We start from the raw sequence: 17260 nt of genomic DNA, 5'->3' as shown, positions 1-17260 counted from the left end.
TGCTGAGGGGTCCTTCCAACACAAGATAGATTTCACCAGTCCTCCACTGGTAACCACTAACAGTTCCCATCCCATCCAGAGCACAGGTAAGGTCTTCAGGTAAGAACCTGCAAGATTCTACATACCCTGGCCCTCCTCCACTCCAACATCATCTTCTCCTACTATACCCTTCTATCACCTCACTCCAGACACATAGGCTCCACAGCTATTTCTCAACCCCCCTGGAAACACGACTTCCTCCTGTGGAAGAGGAAAGGAAGGAGGGGAAGGAGCCAAAAAATTAGAAGAAGGGAGAGCATGGGTGAGTGGACAGGTAGATGAATAGATGGGCGGTTGGATGAATGGGTGAATGGATAATGGATAGATAGCTGGGTGGATGAGTGGGTAGGTGGATGGATGGTAGGTGGGTGGATAGGTGGTAGACAGATGGATGGATGAATAGTAGGTGGGTAATTGGGCTGGTGTGTGAGCAGATGACAGCGCTGATGGTAGTGACACACATAAGAGCCACAGGCCTCTGCCCACAAAGAGCTCACAGTGTAGGAAGAATCAAGTGACAGATTAACACTATGACATCCTTTTGCCAGGAAAATGTGACTTGAGATGGAGTCAGGAGTCACCCAAAGAGCTTAGGGGAGATTGGCCTTAAGCACAGGCTCGAAGACGGCCATCCTGACCAGATGGTTCAAACAGAAACCAAGTCCAGACATAGCCAAGTCCACAAGGCAAGGAGCCCAGCTCAAGACCTGGGTCACCAGGGAATCCCTGGGTGGCTCAATGGTTTAGAGCCTGCCTTCAGCCCAGGGCATGATCCTGGAGTCCCAGGATGGAATCCTGCATCAAGCTCCTTGCATGGAGCCTGCCTTTCCCTCTGCCTGTATTTCTGCCTCTCCCTGTGTGTGTGCCTCTCATGAATAAATAAATAAAATCTTAAAAAAAAAAAGAAAACAAAACGACGACCTGGGTCACCACGTTGCACTTGGTGGGGAGTTCCTTAAAAGCCAATGGAGCTCTGCAGCCATAGCTCAAACTTTAGGGTAGCTCAGAGGCAGGTGGCATGTCATGAGCATGAGTGGCAGAGAGGCAGGTGACCCTGACACTTTGCGGCTGCCTCGGGTGTGTAGATAATGGACATGGGGCTCCTGGGAACACAGGATGAAGGAGACCACCCGAGAGCTAAGGCCTGAAAAAGAGCATTGAATCAGCACAAAAGGAAAAGATGTTCCTAAGCGTGGGGGCAGCATGTCAAGAACACAGATGGATGAGAAAACACAAGCCACAGGGAGGAGCCAGGTCTTACAGCCACACTACAGTGTGTGTGTGTACTGGTATGGCCAACGTGATGAGGGAGGATAGGTTTCCAGAACATCCAGAGTCACCCACCAGTCCCCCAGCCAGTGACCCGAGAGCTGTCCAGACTCCTCACTCCACATCCAGCATGTCCCCACCCCTCAGATCTCCCTCCAAATGCTTGTCCCCAGTCTCACATTGCCACCATCCCATCATGTCTTCTCGATGATGCTGGAACCCCAGTCTGCCCCCCAGACCAAGGCCAGAGCAATTTCTAAAGTTCAGATTCCTTTGGACCCCACTCACTTCTCCCTCCAGACACAGAAAGCTGCCAGGTGGAGCTGTGAGTTTTGCCCAGATTCAAATCCTGCTGGCCAGTCTCCAATGTCATTCAGCCTCTCTGTGCTGTGATCTCATCTATAACGTGGGACTGAAATGGCGCCTGCCCCCTATTTGTGGTAAAGGAGGGCACAGCCACATGTGAAGTTTATTAGGACAGCTCTCAGCACCTATTGATTGTCTGTGCTCCTCCTTCCAGCCTCAGTTTGAGTGTCACACTCCTTAATGCCCCCAGCTGAGGTTGGGGTCCCCATGGCACCTTGGCCTTGTCAGTCTTGGTTACCTTCCACAGTCTGTCCTAATGGCCTGCAAACCTGTCTCTTCATAAGGCAGGAACCTGACCTAATGTGTTTCTGGTGTCCCCCAAGGGCCCAGTCAGCACCTGGAACACAGCAAAAGACCAAAGCATTTTATGGGATAATGGAGATTACACTGCTTCATGGCTGCTGCTATGAGGATTGGAAATACAGGACAATAAGCCAATTTGAGAGAAGAGTGAGATTCATTTTTGACCTGTTGAATATGAAATCCAACTGGACATTCCATCAGGTAGTTGGATATGTGATTCCAAAAGAAGAAAAAAAAAAGTGAGGTGTTGGGAACCATCAGTGAACAGAAAGAAGCTGAAAAACCACTAGGGTCAATGGTAACGCTTGAGGATACAGTCAGGTCAAAAGATAGACCCTGTGATACAACTAGACCTCAGAGGCATAGTGAGAACAGCCAAGGTGTGTGAAGGTGCATGCGGGGATTCATGTACCAGACAGGCCCTGGATGGCCTCCCTACTCACAAGGCTAGTCCATATCTGGGGGCTCCTCGGGGGAGGAGAGGTGAGAGACAGAATAAAGTGGCCCCAGGCTTCGGGCAACATGATAGATCACCAGAGAAGGGCTCAGCTACCTGTGCAGGCTCAGTGGGTGTCCAGCAATGGCAGATCAGAGAGGGGAGGTTCTCCCCTGAACTCAGCAGAGCCACAGACCATGGTGCAGCAGGAAAGAGGCTGGAGACCAGGAGAAGCACCAAGGAAAGATTCCACTCTCCCCTATATTTTTGATTGTTTGAACTTTAAGTTTGTTTTCTAGAGGAAGGAGGGATAGTACAGTCGGTGATGAAGCCTCAGGGGGAAGGTCTGGGTGCAGCTCACAGACTGGCTGGCCGTGGTTTACTTGGTGTGTAAAACAAGATGATAAATCTGACCAGGTCTATTTGTCAGGGAAGCTATGGGCATGAAATGAAATGATCTATAAAATGTAATGACCAGGGCGCCTGGGGGCTCAGTCTGTGGAGCGTCTGCCTTCAGCTCAGGTCATGATCCCGGGGTCCTGGGATGGAGCCCCACATCAGGCCCCCGGCTCAGCGGGGAGTCTGCTTCTCTCTCTCTCCCTCCCCCCTGTTCATGTACTCTCTCTCTCTCTCAAATAAATAAATAAAATCTTTTTTAAAAATAAAATAAATTGTAATGACCAGACCATATGTAAGGAGTTCCCGCTGCTCACATTCACTAGGTCCATAGCACAGCATAGGAAACAGAGCTTCCCATGGGGTGGGGTGTAAACTGGCACAGCCTTTTGATGCAACTTGGCAGTAATTTGTCAAAGAGTCAAACAGGGGTTCAAAGAGCCTCATTCAGGCACATTCTTTGCAGTATTGTCTATAAAGGGAAAGCATTGAGATCCACCAAATGCTAACTAATAGGAAGTTGGTGAAATAAATTATAGTATATCCATTTACTGGAATGATAACCATTAATTTAAGAAACAGAACTGTTATTTGTTGAGATGAAAATATATATTCATATTATAAACGGAAATTTAGGTTGCAAACTTTGATGTCCTGTAATCATATTTTTATAGGGGTGAGGATATGCTTAGAAAAGCATTTCAGGGGCAGCCAGGGTGACTCAGTGGTTTAGCACCAACTTTGGCCCAGGGCCTGATCCTGGAGACCCTGAATCGAGTCCCACATCAGGCTCCCTGCATGGAGCCTGCTTCTCCCTCTGCCTGTGTCTCTGCCTCTCCCTCTATCTCTGTGTCTCTCATGAATAAATAAATAAAATCTTAAAAAAAAGAAAAGCATTTCAAACAATCTAAATATACACTAAACCATTAATATGGCTATTTTTTAACCACCCATATGATGAGCATATATGCTTCACTAAAAAGGAAAAAAAGTAAGGTTATTTGTTCCCTTAAAAAATGTTCATATATCTATTAAAGAAATTGAACCAATAATTAATAATCTTCAAGAAGAAAAAGCCCCAACTTATGGGATAAGCACTGGGTGTCATACTATATGTTGGCAAATTGAACTCCAATAAAAAATATACAAAAAATAAAATAAATAAGTCACAGGAATTTAACACCACAATCAGTTGGGACTTATTCCAGGTGTGCAATATGGGACCTCTGAAAATCAATTCGTGTCCAGGGCTAAAGAAGAAAAATCACGATCATATCAATAGGTGAGGAAAAATCATTTGAGAAAATCCAATACCCATTCATGGTGAAAACTCAGCAAACTAGGGATGGAAGAGAACTTCCTCAAGTTGATTAAGAACATCTAACCAGAAACCTACAGCTAATGCCATGCTTAATGCTTTCCCTCCTGAGGTTGGAAAAAAAGGTAAGGATGTCCCATCTTGCTACTGACATTTAACAATCCTGAATGAAAAAAAAGAAAAAAGAAAAGAAAAAAAAAACAATCCTGAAAGACTGAGCTAATGTAATAAGACAAGAAAAGGAAATAAAAGTATACAGACTGAGAGGGAAGAAAGAAAATTCTGTTCTCAGATGATATGATTGTCTATGTAGAAAATCCCCACCTCAAATATAAATAATAGTCAAAGGGAATAGAAGGGAAGGGAGAAGAAATGGGTAGGAAATATCAGAAAGGGAGACAGAACATGGAAGACTCCTAACTCTGGGAAATGAACTAGGGGTGGTGGAAGGGGAGGTGGGCAGGGGATGGGGGTGACTGGGTGGCGGGCACTGAGGGGTACACTTGACGGGATGAGCACTGGGTGTTATTCTGTATGTTGGCAAATTGAACACCAATAAAAAATAAATTTATTATTAAAAAAAAAAAATCCCCACCTCAAAAAATGATCAAAGATCTCCTGTAACTCAGTAATGACAAGGTTGCAAAATACAAGTTCAACACACAAGTCAGTTGCTTTTATATATTAGCTATATCTCAGCAATAAACAAGTAGAATTTGAAATTTATTTTTTTTAAGATTTTATTTATTTGACAGTGAGAGAGAGCACAAGCAAGGGAGCAGCAGGGGGAGAGGAAGCGGGAGAAGCAAACTCCCTGTGGAGTAGGGAGCCCAATGTGGGGCTTGAACCCAGGACGTTGGGATCATGACCTGAGCCAAAGGCAGATACTTGACTGACTGAGCGACCCAGGTGTCCCTAGAATTTGAAATTTAAAACACAATAGCATTTACATTGGCAAAAATTACCTATGTATAAATCTAGCAAAATACGTACGAGTTCAACATGAGAAAAACTATAAAACTCCAATGAAAGAAATCAAAGAAAATCTAAATAAATGGGAAGATGTCCTAGATTGGTGCATGGGAAGACTCAATATAGTCAAGATGTCAATTCATCCTGATGTTATTTATAGATTTAATGTAATCCCGATCAAAATTCTAGCAAGTTGGGATCCCTGGGTGGCGCAGCGGTTTAGCGCCTGCCTTTGGCCCAGGGCGCGATCCTGGAGACCCGGGATCGAATCCCACATCGGGCTCCCGGTGCCTGGAGCCTGCTTCTCCCTCTGCCTGTGTCTCTGCCTCTCTCTCTCTCTCTCTCTCTCTCATAAATAAATAAATAATTAATTAATTAATTAATTAATTAATTAATTAAAAAATTCTTTTAAAAAAATTCTAGCAAGTTAATTTTCAGATATCAACAAACGGATTCTAAATTTTACCCATCACAGCACTAAAGAGGGACAGAGTCAGGAGACTGACCCTACCTGACCTCAAGGCTTACTCACGTTATAGTAACCAAACAGCACAGTCGGTGAGAGAACGGACTAATCGGTCAGTTACACCGAGTGAACCCAGATAAGCGCCGTCAATGAATCACTGGCGAAGGAGCACAGACAACACAATGGAGAAAGGACAGTCTCTTTTTTTTTTTTATTTAAACTCAATTTTTTAAAAAAAATTTTTAAATAAATAAAATAAACTCAATTTAACTGACATATAGTGTATTATTCGCCTCCGAGGCAGAGGTCAGTGATCCATCGGTCTTACATGACACCCGGCGCTCACCCATCCCGCGCCCTCCTTCCTGCCCGCCCCCCAGTGACCCCGCCCCCACCCCCTCCCCAGCGACCCTCAGTTTGTTTCCTGTGCTTAAGAGTCTCTCATGGTTTGTCTCCCTCTCTGATTTCATCTTGTTCTCCCCCCACTTGTTCTTTCTCTCTAAAATAAATAAAGTCTTTTTTTTTAAAGATTTTATTTATTTATTCATGAGAGGCACAGAGAGAGAGAGGCAGAGACCCGGGCAGAGGAAGAAGCAGGCTCCATGCAGGGAGCCCGATGTGGGACTCGATCCCGGGTCTCCAGGATCACGCCCTGGGCTAAAGGCGGTACTAAACTGCTGAGCCACCTGGACTGCCCTAAAGTAAATAAAATCTTAACAAAAAATAGATCCTAGAACTAAATGCAGGGACGCTTGGATGGCTCAGCAGTTTAGCACCTGCTTCTAGCTCAGGGTGCGATCCTGGGGTCCTGGGATCGAGTCCCACGTCTGGCCCCCCACAGGGAGCCTGCTTCTCCCTCTGCCTGGGTCTCTGCCTCTCTCTCCCTCTCTCTGTGTGTCTCTATGAATAAATAAATAAATAAAATCTTTAAAAAAAAATAGGGAAGCAGCCGCGATGTCCTTCAACAGGTGAGGAGGTAAACAGTGTTCCACCCAGGCAGTGGAATGTCATCCGGTAATAAGAAAGACATGGGTCATCGAGTCACCAAAGGACCTGGAGGACGCTTCCGTGCGTGTTGCTCAGGGAAAGAAGTGAGTCTGGAAACGCTCCCGATGGGACAACTCCAAGGACACGACACAAAACTACAAACGACAAAGATCAGGCGTTGCTGGGGGTCCAGGCAGGAGAAGGGGGAGATGATCACGTGGGACACGGGGGATTCCTAGGGCAGTGAAACAAGTCTGTGCAGCCCCGTGACGTGCGTTTGCCAAGACCCACAGAACGCAGGCCGCTCAGAGTGGACCCCGAGGTCTCGGAGTTAACGTGGGTCCATCCCTTGCGGCAGACCCGCTGCACCCTCACCAGGGCGTTAATAAGCCGGGGGAGACGGGAATGTGGCAACTCCGTGCTCCGCTCAACTTCTCTATGAACCTAAAAGTGCTCTTAGACTCTAAGACCTTAAAAACCCTTTAAAAGAAGTCTTCGAAAAATAAAAAAATAAAAATTAAATTAAAACGTCTTCGAGAGAGAGGGAAGGATGAAACTGCGGGAGCTGTTAGAAGCCGGTTCCCCCTCAGTGACTCACGGAGGAGCCAGAAGCCCTCAGAGCCGGACTGGCCAGGCTCCGAGGCCCGTGGGTCACCCCTTAGGGACCCGACGCCACGTTCGGTGTCCGGGGGGTGAGAGCAGGACGCGACGGCGGCCCCCACAGCCTCCCCCGTGACTCGCAGAGCACGATGGTCACCGAGTGGCCTCCACGAGTCACAGAAGCTACACAGCGACCAGTTGACTGTAAACGCTCTGGAGCTCCCTGACCACCTCCCGCCGACAGCCGCTGGTCCCCTGCGCGACACATCTGCCATGAGGACACAGAAGCTGAGGGGTCAGGAATTGACCAAGACGCCCCCGCCTAGTCCCCAGGCTGCCCCTGTCCCCGCGGGGGACCCACAAGGGCTTCACGCCCTCCCGGGACAGATGAAGGCAAGGACGCCCCCGCCACCCCGTCCCAGAACCAGCTGCGGTTCCCCAGGTCCTGTTCTCACAGTGAGCAGTAGTAAAGATCACCCCAAAAAACGGGAAAGACAGCATTTCCTGCTGGTGGTAACCCCAGCAGGTGCAGCCACCTGCAGAGCAGCATGTAGGGTCCTCAAGAGCTGCCCTGCGACCCAGCAATGGCACCGCGGGGGATTCACCCCAAGGATACAGGTGCAGCCAAACGCCGGGACACCCCCACCCCATGCTCACAGCAGCAGCGCCCGCAGGAGCCTGATGGCGGGAGGAGCGGTGCCCCCGCGATGGTGGAGCACGGAGACGGGGTCCCCACGACAGCGGGCTGTCCCGCGACGGCAGGAAGGACGGGTCTCGACATTTGCAGCGACGTGCACAGAGCTGGAAGGGAAGCTTCGGAGGGAGCCCGGGGCCTCGCTCACAGGGCACATGAGAAACAGGGGTGCGGGGAGGGGGGCGATGAAACAAGACCAACCAGAGAGACTCTTAAGCACAGGAAACAAGCTGAGGGATGCGGGGGGGGGGGGGGGGGGGGGGGATGGGGTGAGTGCCCGGAGCCCCAGAGACCCACGGGTCCCTGACCTCTGCCGTCGAGACTGACACTACGTGTTAATTAACTGATTTTAAGTAAAATAAAATTTTTAGAACTTTTTAAAAATTAAAAAAAAAAAGATAGCACTTCCTTCTGAGCCTTTAAAAACTACCCAATTCCTAAGCCTGAGGAGGAACACCGGGGAATCGCCGCTTTCTCTCGGAGGCAAGTCCGGGGCACCAAGAACCCCAGCAGCTCCGAGCTGCGAGCAGAGGCGTCCGCGTGGCCGTGGGTCCCACACGGTTTCTTCCCTTGGGAACAGCAGGGGGACCTGGGAGCCCCAGTGTGCGTGGCCTGGAGGCCGGGTGCCCAGCAGAGGGGCTCGCGGTCCTCCAGGACCCGCCCCACCAGCCAGATGCGCATAACCAAATGCGCCCAGGGAGGGAGGGTTGTTTGTGCAGAGGCCGCCCCCTGCTCCGGGCCCTTCACCCCGGAGACCTGTGACATTAGCAGGGACAAGGAGCACCTGGCGGTGGCCGGGGCAGCGGGGTCCACGCGGCCATGAGCTCGGGCCGCGGCCACACCCAGGGCCCTGCACCTGCACTGCAGGGTCCTAACCTGGGCCCCAGGGACGCGGGAGACGAGCTGGGCCAGCTTCCACCTCCCCAAGCAGAGGAGCCTCCGGGCAGCAGGCACGGGGTCGGGGGCCCGCAGGGGAGGAGGCTGCCCGGGATCCCCCACAGGTGCCCCTCGGGGTCGCCCAGCTCAGGCCTCAGCCTCCAAGGAGACGTGTCGACCCGGAAGGGGTGGGGAGCCGGCGAGGCCGCGGGACTGGAGAGGCCCCGTCTGTGGGGACATCGCGCGCGGCCTGGAGGGTCAGCCAGCCTGTCCAGGCCGGGGCGACAGCGGCGTCCTTACAGGAGCCCAGGCCGGCCTCTCCCCAGGCATGACCAAGAGCTGGACCGCCGCGAGCTCCGTTGACTCTCGGGAGGACGGGGAGCACCTCCCAGCGTCCTCTCCCTCCGGCCAGGACGCCAGCAGATCCCACGAGGACACAGTTTGACTCGACATCTGGAAAATGACTTCACAGAAGCACAGACGGCACGAGCACCGCGGGCCGCAGGCGACCCGGAGTCCACGCCGGAGGGCAGGCTCTGGGTGCGGCCCCGGGACCCCAAGCCCGGCGGGAGGCGGCCACAGCACCCCCAGGTGGCGACCATCGGCCCCATGCGAGGTGGACAAGGGAGACGACCGTCCCTGCCGCATGTGGGGCCAGCGCCAACACCGGCGCGTGCTGAGCCCCTGCTGCCACTGACCTCGGGCCCCGAGAGCGCAGGCGCCCATCTCCGTCGAACATGACGCAGCCACTCAGTCGGCCTGTGGCCCGGGTCCACGCCACCCGCCAGGGACTCCACGCCGTGAGGGCTGTCGGGGCCTCTCACAGGGGTTCCGGAGCGTGCGGATCCCGCACTGCGGGCCCAGGACGAGGTGAGCCCCGCGGGCCGAGCTCTGGGCAAACCACGCACGGACTCCCATGGCCTCAACGGCCGCACGCCTCCTCGCAAGCTCTGCACACACATTTCTCTGGGTCGCATCCTCGGTGGTCACGGCCCCCCCAGGAGGGAGGACTTGGGAGACCAAGGTGTCAGCAGGGGGATCCCAAGGCACAGCCCGCCCCTCGCTGACAGGACAGCCATCAGCGCCCGGCCCCAGGCCGCGGGGGGCAGCGGGTATGTGCTCGTGCGTGGAGGCCTCGTGGGGGCCCCGTGTACCCCTTTCTGTTCCAGGACCTACGTTTGGGACTCCGGGGCTGAGAGTGGTGGGAACTCCATGAGGCCAGGACGGGGTGGGAGCTCCAGCCCACAGCCCCTGCCCCCCGCCCCCCGGGAGCCCCTGGTGGCACCGTGACATCGGGGTGCAGGGGAACGGTGCAGCACTTGGTGAGGCCCACTCCGAGGGCCGGTGGGCCAGGGCCGGGGGCTCACTTGCCCTGCACCCAGCCCCACAGGGCCTCCCTGACCTCCCTGTTCCTCAGGGTGTAAATGAAGGGGTTCAGCACCGGGGTCACAGCGGTGTTGAGCACGGTGACGGCCTTGGTGAGGTCCAGCGAGCTCTCCGCCGACGTCCTCACGTGCAGGAAGATGGTGGAGCCGTACCAGACGAGGACCACCGTGAGGTGGGAGGAGCAGGTGGAAAAGGCCCTGCGCCGCCCCTCGCCGGCCGGGATCCTGACGACGGTGGCGATGATGCAGGCGTAGGACAGCAGCGTGACGGAGCAGGAGCCCAGGATGACGCAGAAGGCGATGCCGAAGGACGCCAGCTCCACCACGCGCGTGTCGCTGCAGGACAGCGCGATCCAGGGCGCGATGTCGCAGAAGAAGTGGTTGATGACGCGGGCGCCGCAGAAGGAGAGGCGGGCGATGAGGGCGGCGGGCACGGCGATGGCCGAGAAGCCGCACAGCCAGCAGCCGAGCGCCAGGCGGGCACACAGGCCGGGCGTCATGATGCTGCCGTAGCGCAGCGGCCGGCAGATGGCCAGGTAGCGGTCGTAGGCCATCGCGGCCAGCAGGAAGTACTCCGTGCAGCCCAGCGAGAACACGAAGTACATCTGCGCCGCGCAGCCGGCCGGGGAGATGGCTCCGCGCCGGGAGGCGAGCGTGGCCAGGGCCTTGGGCACGCAAGCCGTGGTGAACCAGACCTCCAGGAAGGCCAGGTGGCAGAGGAAGAAGTACATGGGCGTCCGGAGGCGCGGGTGCGCCCCGACCAGGCCGATGATGGCCAGGTTGCCCGCCACCGCCAGCACGTACATGAGCAGGAAGAGGGCAAAGAGCCCCACGTGCAGCCCCAGCGGCCCCGGGAAGCCCAGCAGGATGAAGGGCGCCTGCGCGGACTGGTTCTGGCTGCGGCCCCAGGCCATGGGCACCGTGGGGACAGGGACCCTGCCGCCGGGGCCAGGGACCGCCCACCCCGAGCCTGGAGGCGAGAGCCGGGGCCAGGCCTGTCCCTTCTCTTTGGGGTCTACTCACCTCGTCTATGGTCCCAGGACTGCGGCCAGACCTGGGTCCCCGTGGGGGCGACGGGGCCACGGACCTCCCCTCCGCGGGGACGCTGCTCGGGAGGACACTGGACCCAGGTTATCAGGGCTTCTCACCCGGGGGGACAGCACCTCGTTCCAGACCCTTGTCACCCGGGGGTCCTCACTCTAGACCCTTGTCACCTGGGGGTCCTCACTCTAGACTCAAGAAGCCTGGGAAAGGACACGAATTGTCAAGTGTTCACAAATGAAATTACGTGTGGCCCGATTTTTAGCATTTGCATCCAATAAAGCAGTTGATTCCTGGTGAGACATCCTTACCTGTACCCAGTAGCCCCCCCCCCGGCCACACCCAACACAACCGCCCGAGGTCGCCCAGGGGCCCCGCTCCCCTCCCCTCCCCTAGGGCTGTCACCCCCACTACCCGCCCCGAGGCCCCAAGTGTGAAATTGCAGCTGCCTCATGAGCGCCCCCTCCTGGCTGGACGCTGGGGGGGCACTCGGGGGGCACTTGCTGGAAGGAGGGGTGCCCGAGGGTGGTGCCCGCAGGGGAGGGCACGGGGCTGTGGCAACTGTCCTGGGGCTCGCTGGGAGCTGAGCTGCATCCCGGGGCGCCTGACGCCTCTGCACAAGGGCTGGGGCCCCCACCCCACGGGCAGCCCCGGTGAGCATCGAGGGGGGCAGAGCTGGCAGGGAGCAAGAGGGCGGCGGGCAAGGGTTCCCAGGCAGCAGAGGCTGGGTGCGCTCCGGGAGCCGGCACGCAGGCACCCCCACACACAGGCACCCTCCTCCCCCCTGCAAGCACCTGCCTCCCCACCCAGGCACCCCCCCCAGGAGCAGGTGCACACACGACGTACCTAAGGGGGGGGCGCGCACACCCACGGGCCTGGGCTCACAGGTGTGTGCACACCCGCTAGCGACCAGCCCTGGAACACTCCCCCTGGCTCCGGGGGGCCGGGGGTGCCCCGCTGCATCCCCCCACGGCGCATCAGCAAAGCTTCCCCAGCAGCAGCCCATGCTCAGTGGCTCGGGTGGTGAGGTCCTGCGAAGGCCAACTCCCAGGTCGCCTGGCCCCAGGCCCAGCGGGGTGCCCACTGGGTCCTGTCCTGGAAGAAGCCGTCTTTCCGGCAGGGCCCCCATGACTCCATTTCGGGGGGCGGGAGTGCCTCTTGGTGCCGCCCCCAGGACTCAGTGGGGCGACCCGAGCCCTGTGCGCCGTGGCCCCGGAGGGCAGGCCGGCCAGCCTCGCGCTCGGCCGGGGTGCTGGGTCCTGACGCGGGAACCGGGGCTGCTTCCTCGGCCTCGACGACAGGTCGGGCCTCAGCTAGGAACCGTCTTTGCTGCTGAGGGTGCCCGCGGGGACAGGAGGCGTCGGCTTGTCCTGTCGGCCGGGGCACCCCGGTTCTGCAGGCCTGAGCTGCCGTTCCTCCCGCGTCCCTGAGCGAGGACAGCGAGCCGAGGCCACCGTGGAGGAGCACCAGGCCCTGGAATCATGCGCATCTCGCATGGGGTCCCTCACAAGTCCGACTCGGGACCCCCCTCGTGAGGGACGGCAGGGCTGGGGAACCCACCTGCCCAGGTCAGCTTGGGGGGCACAGCACGGTTGGGGTCACTCACCCGAGGTCTGAGCAGTTCCAGGAGCCCCCGAAGGAGGGTGAGCATGGGAAGGCCCAGGGACTGTCGGGCAGGGGCGCTGCCTGGGGCCCGCAGACCCTCTGACTTGCCAGTGGGGGCCCCTTGCTGTCCACCGCCGACCTCCTGGCACGCAGCGAGGAGGAACAGGGCGGGGGGCTCGGGAGCGGCCCCATGCAGCCTGGCTCGTCCAGGGCGGGGCCAGGAGGCAGCTCTGGCCGCCCAGGAAATGGCCTGGCCCCCCAACAGCACCCCTGGGGGTGGCCCCCAGCCCGTCGTGGGTCCCAAGCCTGCAGGACGGCGCTGCCCGGGGACCCTGACTCTGCTCATTCACACTGGCCAGAGCCCCAGCGCCCCTGCCTCCGGGACGAGGCCCGAGGTGCCCGTGCCGAGCCGCCCTCACCCCCAGCTGAGGCTGTGCTGTCCCCTCCCAGCTCCTCCTCCAACAGGGACGCCCCCCAAGGCCTGGGTGGCCGTCAGCTCCCACCTGCCACCGTGCTCGGGCGCACGGTCCGGGCTGCACACGCATCTGAGGCGGGCGGCGAGGGGACCCCCTCCCTGGAGCCCCCACCTGCCCGCCAGTGGGGAGAGCAGAGGGCAGCCCTCCGACACCGGGTTACTTCTGCCCTCCCCCGGGCTCCCCCGGGCTCAGGCCTGCAAGGATCCTCCCGATAATCACGCAGCTGCCGCGGGGCCCTAGGGGCCGGCGAGGTCCCTGGGCTTTGCCTGGCGCCCGTTTCTCACCCGCAGCTCAAGCCTCTCCCCCGGGCCCAGCGGCGCACCAGGCCTGTCTACACAGAGCGCCCACGCTGCGGGAACACTGGTGGCCCCCGGCACCCCGGGGCATGACCCAGCCGTGCACTACACACCGGGTACTCATGCAGGTGCTCTGTGCCTAGTGCCCTGTCTGTAAGCTGTGCCTCAGTTTCCCCCTCTGTAAACAGGGAGTTGGCTGCAGGCTGATAGGCAAAGGGCGGCTGCCCCACTCCCTGCCCCCACGGAGCCTTCTGGAAAGAGCTGCCTCAGCAAGAGCCAAGCTGGGGCTGTTTGCTGCCAGGCAGCTTCCCCGGTGCCCCCCCCACCCCCGCTGCCCCGCGAGGCCGGGAGGAGACTGTGACGCGGGGGAAGGGCTGCCATCAGCAAGGTGGCCTGGAGCAAAGGCCTGTGGCTAGGCCGCACCCCAGGGGGCGCGCTCGGGGCTGCACCCGGCTGCCTGCAGTCACTCGGGGCCGGGGCTCAGGGTGGGCACCCCGTGCTCCCCCGAGCCTCAGCCTGTTGCCCTCACCAGCACCGGCCAGGGCGGGGCCTGACGAGGCCCCAGGGACACGGGGCCTGCTGACCCCGCCGACCTGCTCTGGCATCGCGTGTCACACTGCCCCGGGGACTCGGGGCCACCGCGGGCACTGCCACACAGGTGTCTGGGCTCCCCTAATTGGAAGCTTGTTAAAAGTTGGCAGAGGGGCTCCCTGGAGGCAGCCGCGTTGCCTCATCGGCTGGCGCCAAGACCGGGGCTTTGCGGTGCGGGGAGGGTGGAGCGCCCGCCGCATCCGGACCCTTGTCAGCGCCCGCATCTCGTGTCATTATTACGGTGCGGTCGACGGACAGGAGAGCCCGCGGTGGCCGTGAGGTCGCCATCAGCTGAGCCTCCCCCACGCGCGAGCCCTCGGGGACAGCGGGGCTGTTACCGACCTGCCGTCACCAGCAGCTTTTTTCCTATTTCCGACAAGGTCCCAACCAGAAAGGAAATCTGTGACCCCCACCCCTCCCGCGACAGGATCCTGAGAGGTGACGAGGCCCGGGGGCCCGTGCCCAGAGAGCCCCCTCCCCAGCCCCCCGCAACCGCCTTCTCCACGAGGGGCCACGCTCTCCTCTGTTTGCTCTGCGGGGGTCGCGGCGAGGACGAGCCGTCGGGGGCCGTGAGGACGCCCTCGAAGGATGCGAACCCAGTGGCGGCATGAAACGGGCCCGTCCTGACACCGAGACCCGGAGGCCCGGAGGGCAGGGGCTGTGACCAGCACAGCAGATGCGGACTTCCAAGGGTGCCTGTCCCCCGCCGGGGTGGCACAGGGTCAGGAGGGGCCTGCAGGCGAGACAGAGGGGCCGCCCGCACGAGCTTCCTTCACGCCCTGCAGCAGGCGGGTGGCTGAGCGTCCTCGGCCCTGCGAGTGCGAGTGCGAGTGTGAGTGTGAGTGCAGCAGGCCCCACCCGCAGCCCCGGGCCCAGCGGGGAGTTTGCTGGGGCCCCCGAGGCGGTTCCACAAACTCCGTGGGAGACTGAGAGCAACACACACCTGTGACCTCACGGCGGGTTAGCAGCTTGGCCCCGACGCCGCACGCTGGGCAGGGTGTGGGCAGGAGCGGCTTCGCCCCGGGCAGTCTGTCTGCTAGGCTGTCCCCCGCCCCCGGCCCCCCGCGGCCACACCTCCTCCGACTGACCGCCTGCCCCAGGCCCCGCTCCGAGGACCCCCCAGGACCGGCACCCCCTGGGTAGGCTGACAGCCCTGCCCCAGCAGCCGTGCCGCGGACACAGCGCCCCGGCCCAGGGAGTGACACGCCCGTGAGCGCGGAGGGCCGTGCTTCCCCGCGGGGCACAGAAAGCCCCACGGGCCTGTGGGGGGCCGGCCTGGCGGGCCTCCTGGGGACCCGTGGGCGCCCGAGACCCCAGCCGTTGCCAGAGGCGTCGACAGCTCGGAAAGAAGTTTCGTGTCCAGACACATGAAAGGAACCGTCGGAGACAAAGCAGCCATGACTGAACCACGGCCGAGTTGTGATGAGAGTGACCTGTCCTTCGGCAGTCGCCCAAAAACCCCAGTGGGCGGCTTACGGTCCCAGGTCCTTGGCGACTGTTGGTTTTATTGTTTAAAGTGATCAACGCGCTCTTTGTGGGCCCGTAGCCCCGCGGCCGCCCAGCCCGGAGTCACCCCTGCGAGCCTCCCCCCTCCTCGTGGAGGTGCTCAGGGCACCCAGCCCTCCCCTGCAGCCCAGGGGCAGCCCCCCAGCGCCTGCACCCCGACCTGCCTCCACCCCACCTGCCGCAACACGACCGGCTCCTGGATCCCACGGGTGCTGGGCCACCAGTTGTCTGGCCACCAACAGGGCCGCTCTGGGGTGCTTGTAAATGTCCCCTGGGGAGGCCATGAAGACGGATTTGGGGGACAAAACAATGACACCCCCTGCTGCCCTCGGAAGCTCTGCACACAGTATCTCCTCCCAGTTGTGATGTCCTGATAGTGGAGCAGAAGCCCGCACCCCTTTGCTCTCACCGGCAAATCCGCAGTCCCTTCCCGGAAGGTGGGTGCGCGTCCGGAGGGCCCCCAGACGCCGCAGAGCAGGGACGCGGACAACGGGTCACGTGCACCAAGTGCAAACATGCAGCTGCCAAGTGCAGTGCAGGGACCATAGAAACCGGCCTGAATGGCGTGACCCTGGGTCCCGGGATCGAGTCCCCGTCGGGTCCCCGCAGGGAGCCTGCTTCTCCCTCTGCCGGGGTCTCTCCTCTCTCTGTGTCTCAGGAATAAATAAGGAAGATTTTTTTTTTTTTTAGGAAGATTTTTTTTTTTAAATGCCCAAGAGTTAGACAAAACGGGAGAATCGCTGCTAATAAGATGCTGGAAACACCACTGCTGCGTCACCACCGCCGGCTCTGAGCAGATAATCCTTGAGATTCCCTGAAGGAGGCGAAACAGGGAAAACACGCACCCCCACTGCTCACGCTCTGTGCGCTGCTTGTGACCCACCGTTCCGAGGTCACCTCTCGGGGGCACGTCGGTCACCAGTGTGACTGGCATTAATCCCATTTGGACAAACGTTACTTAGATGAGTATGTGTGTGTGCGTGTGTGGTTCAGCGTTAGTCTGTTACAGGAAATCCTTGCGGTTTTTTGCTTTTTGGGGGGTTTTTCTGGAGACAGAGCAAGCGCGGCAGGAGCAGAGGGAGAGAGACTCCCAAGCAAGCTCCGCGCGGGGCCCGACATAGGGCTGGATGTCACAGCCCTGACATCACAACCTGAGCCCAAATCAAGTCAGACACGTGACCCCTGGGCCACGCAGGCGCCCTACGGGGTAACTCCTTTTAAGTGAAGTGGTTTATCATGAGCCGGTGCAGGCCCGTCTGCGTGAGCTGCTGACGTCGTCCTTCCATGACCGTGCCTGGGTCCAGCCCGTGTGTGCTTGTGTACGTGTCCGTGTGTCTGGGTTTCCACGTCTGTACTTGGGCATCTTGGCGTCAGACACGTGAGTGCTGGTGAGCGACGGAGGCTGCGGACTGTGCACCCCGGAGGGTCGGAGCTTCCCAGACCCAGCGGCCCCGTGCCAGGGAGCCCCGCGGGCCGGGGGGCGACATGGTCCAGAGTGCTGGCGGCCCTCTGACCAGCACCGCGCAGACGCCTCCCGGCCCCACCCTCAGGACCCACACAGCACTGGCCCAGCCTGGGGGAGCCCAGAGCGCGCCGGCCTCCCGGGACCTCACACCAGGGAGCCCCAAACAAAGCTCC

General features: G+C 58.9%; 1 protein-coding gene across 1 annotated transcript; it reads right to left on the bottom strand.

Moving 5' to 3' along the window:
- Positions 1-10085: 10085 nt before the first annotated feature.
- Positions 10086-11021, bottom strand: LOC129523308 (olfactory receptor 287-like). Its single transcript, XM_055346011.1, has one exon. The coding sequence runs from the start codon at positions 11019-11021 to the stop codon at positions 10086-10088; it is 936 nt and encodes a 311-aa protein (XP_055201986.1).
- Between the last annotated feature and the right edge of the window lie 6239 nt (positions 11022-17260).

The sequence above is a fragment of the Nyctereutes procyonoides genome, unplaced genomic scaffold (assembly GCF_905146905.1).
Source record: "Nyctereutes procyonoides isolate TBG_1078 unplaced genomic scaffold, NYPRO_anot_genome, whole genome shotgun sequence".
Classification (NCBI taxonomy): domain Eukaryota; kingdom Metazoa; phylum Chordata; class Mammalia; order Carnivora; family Canidae; genus Nyctereutes; species Nyctereutes procyonoides.
Note: the sequence above shows the minus strand (reverse complement) of the source record. Positions and strands in the feature narration are given on the sequence as shown.

Coding starts and splice junctions, on each gene's coding strand:
- LOC129523308 (XM_055346011.1), bottom strand. CDS start 11,021: ATGGCCTGGGGCCGCAGCCAGAACCAGTCCGCGCAGGCGCCCTTCATC.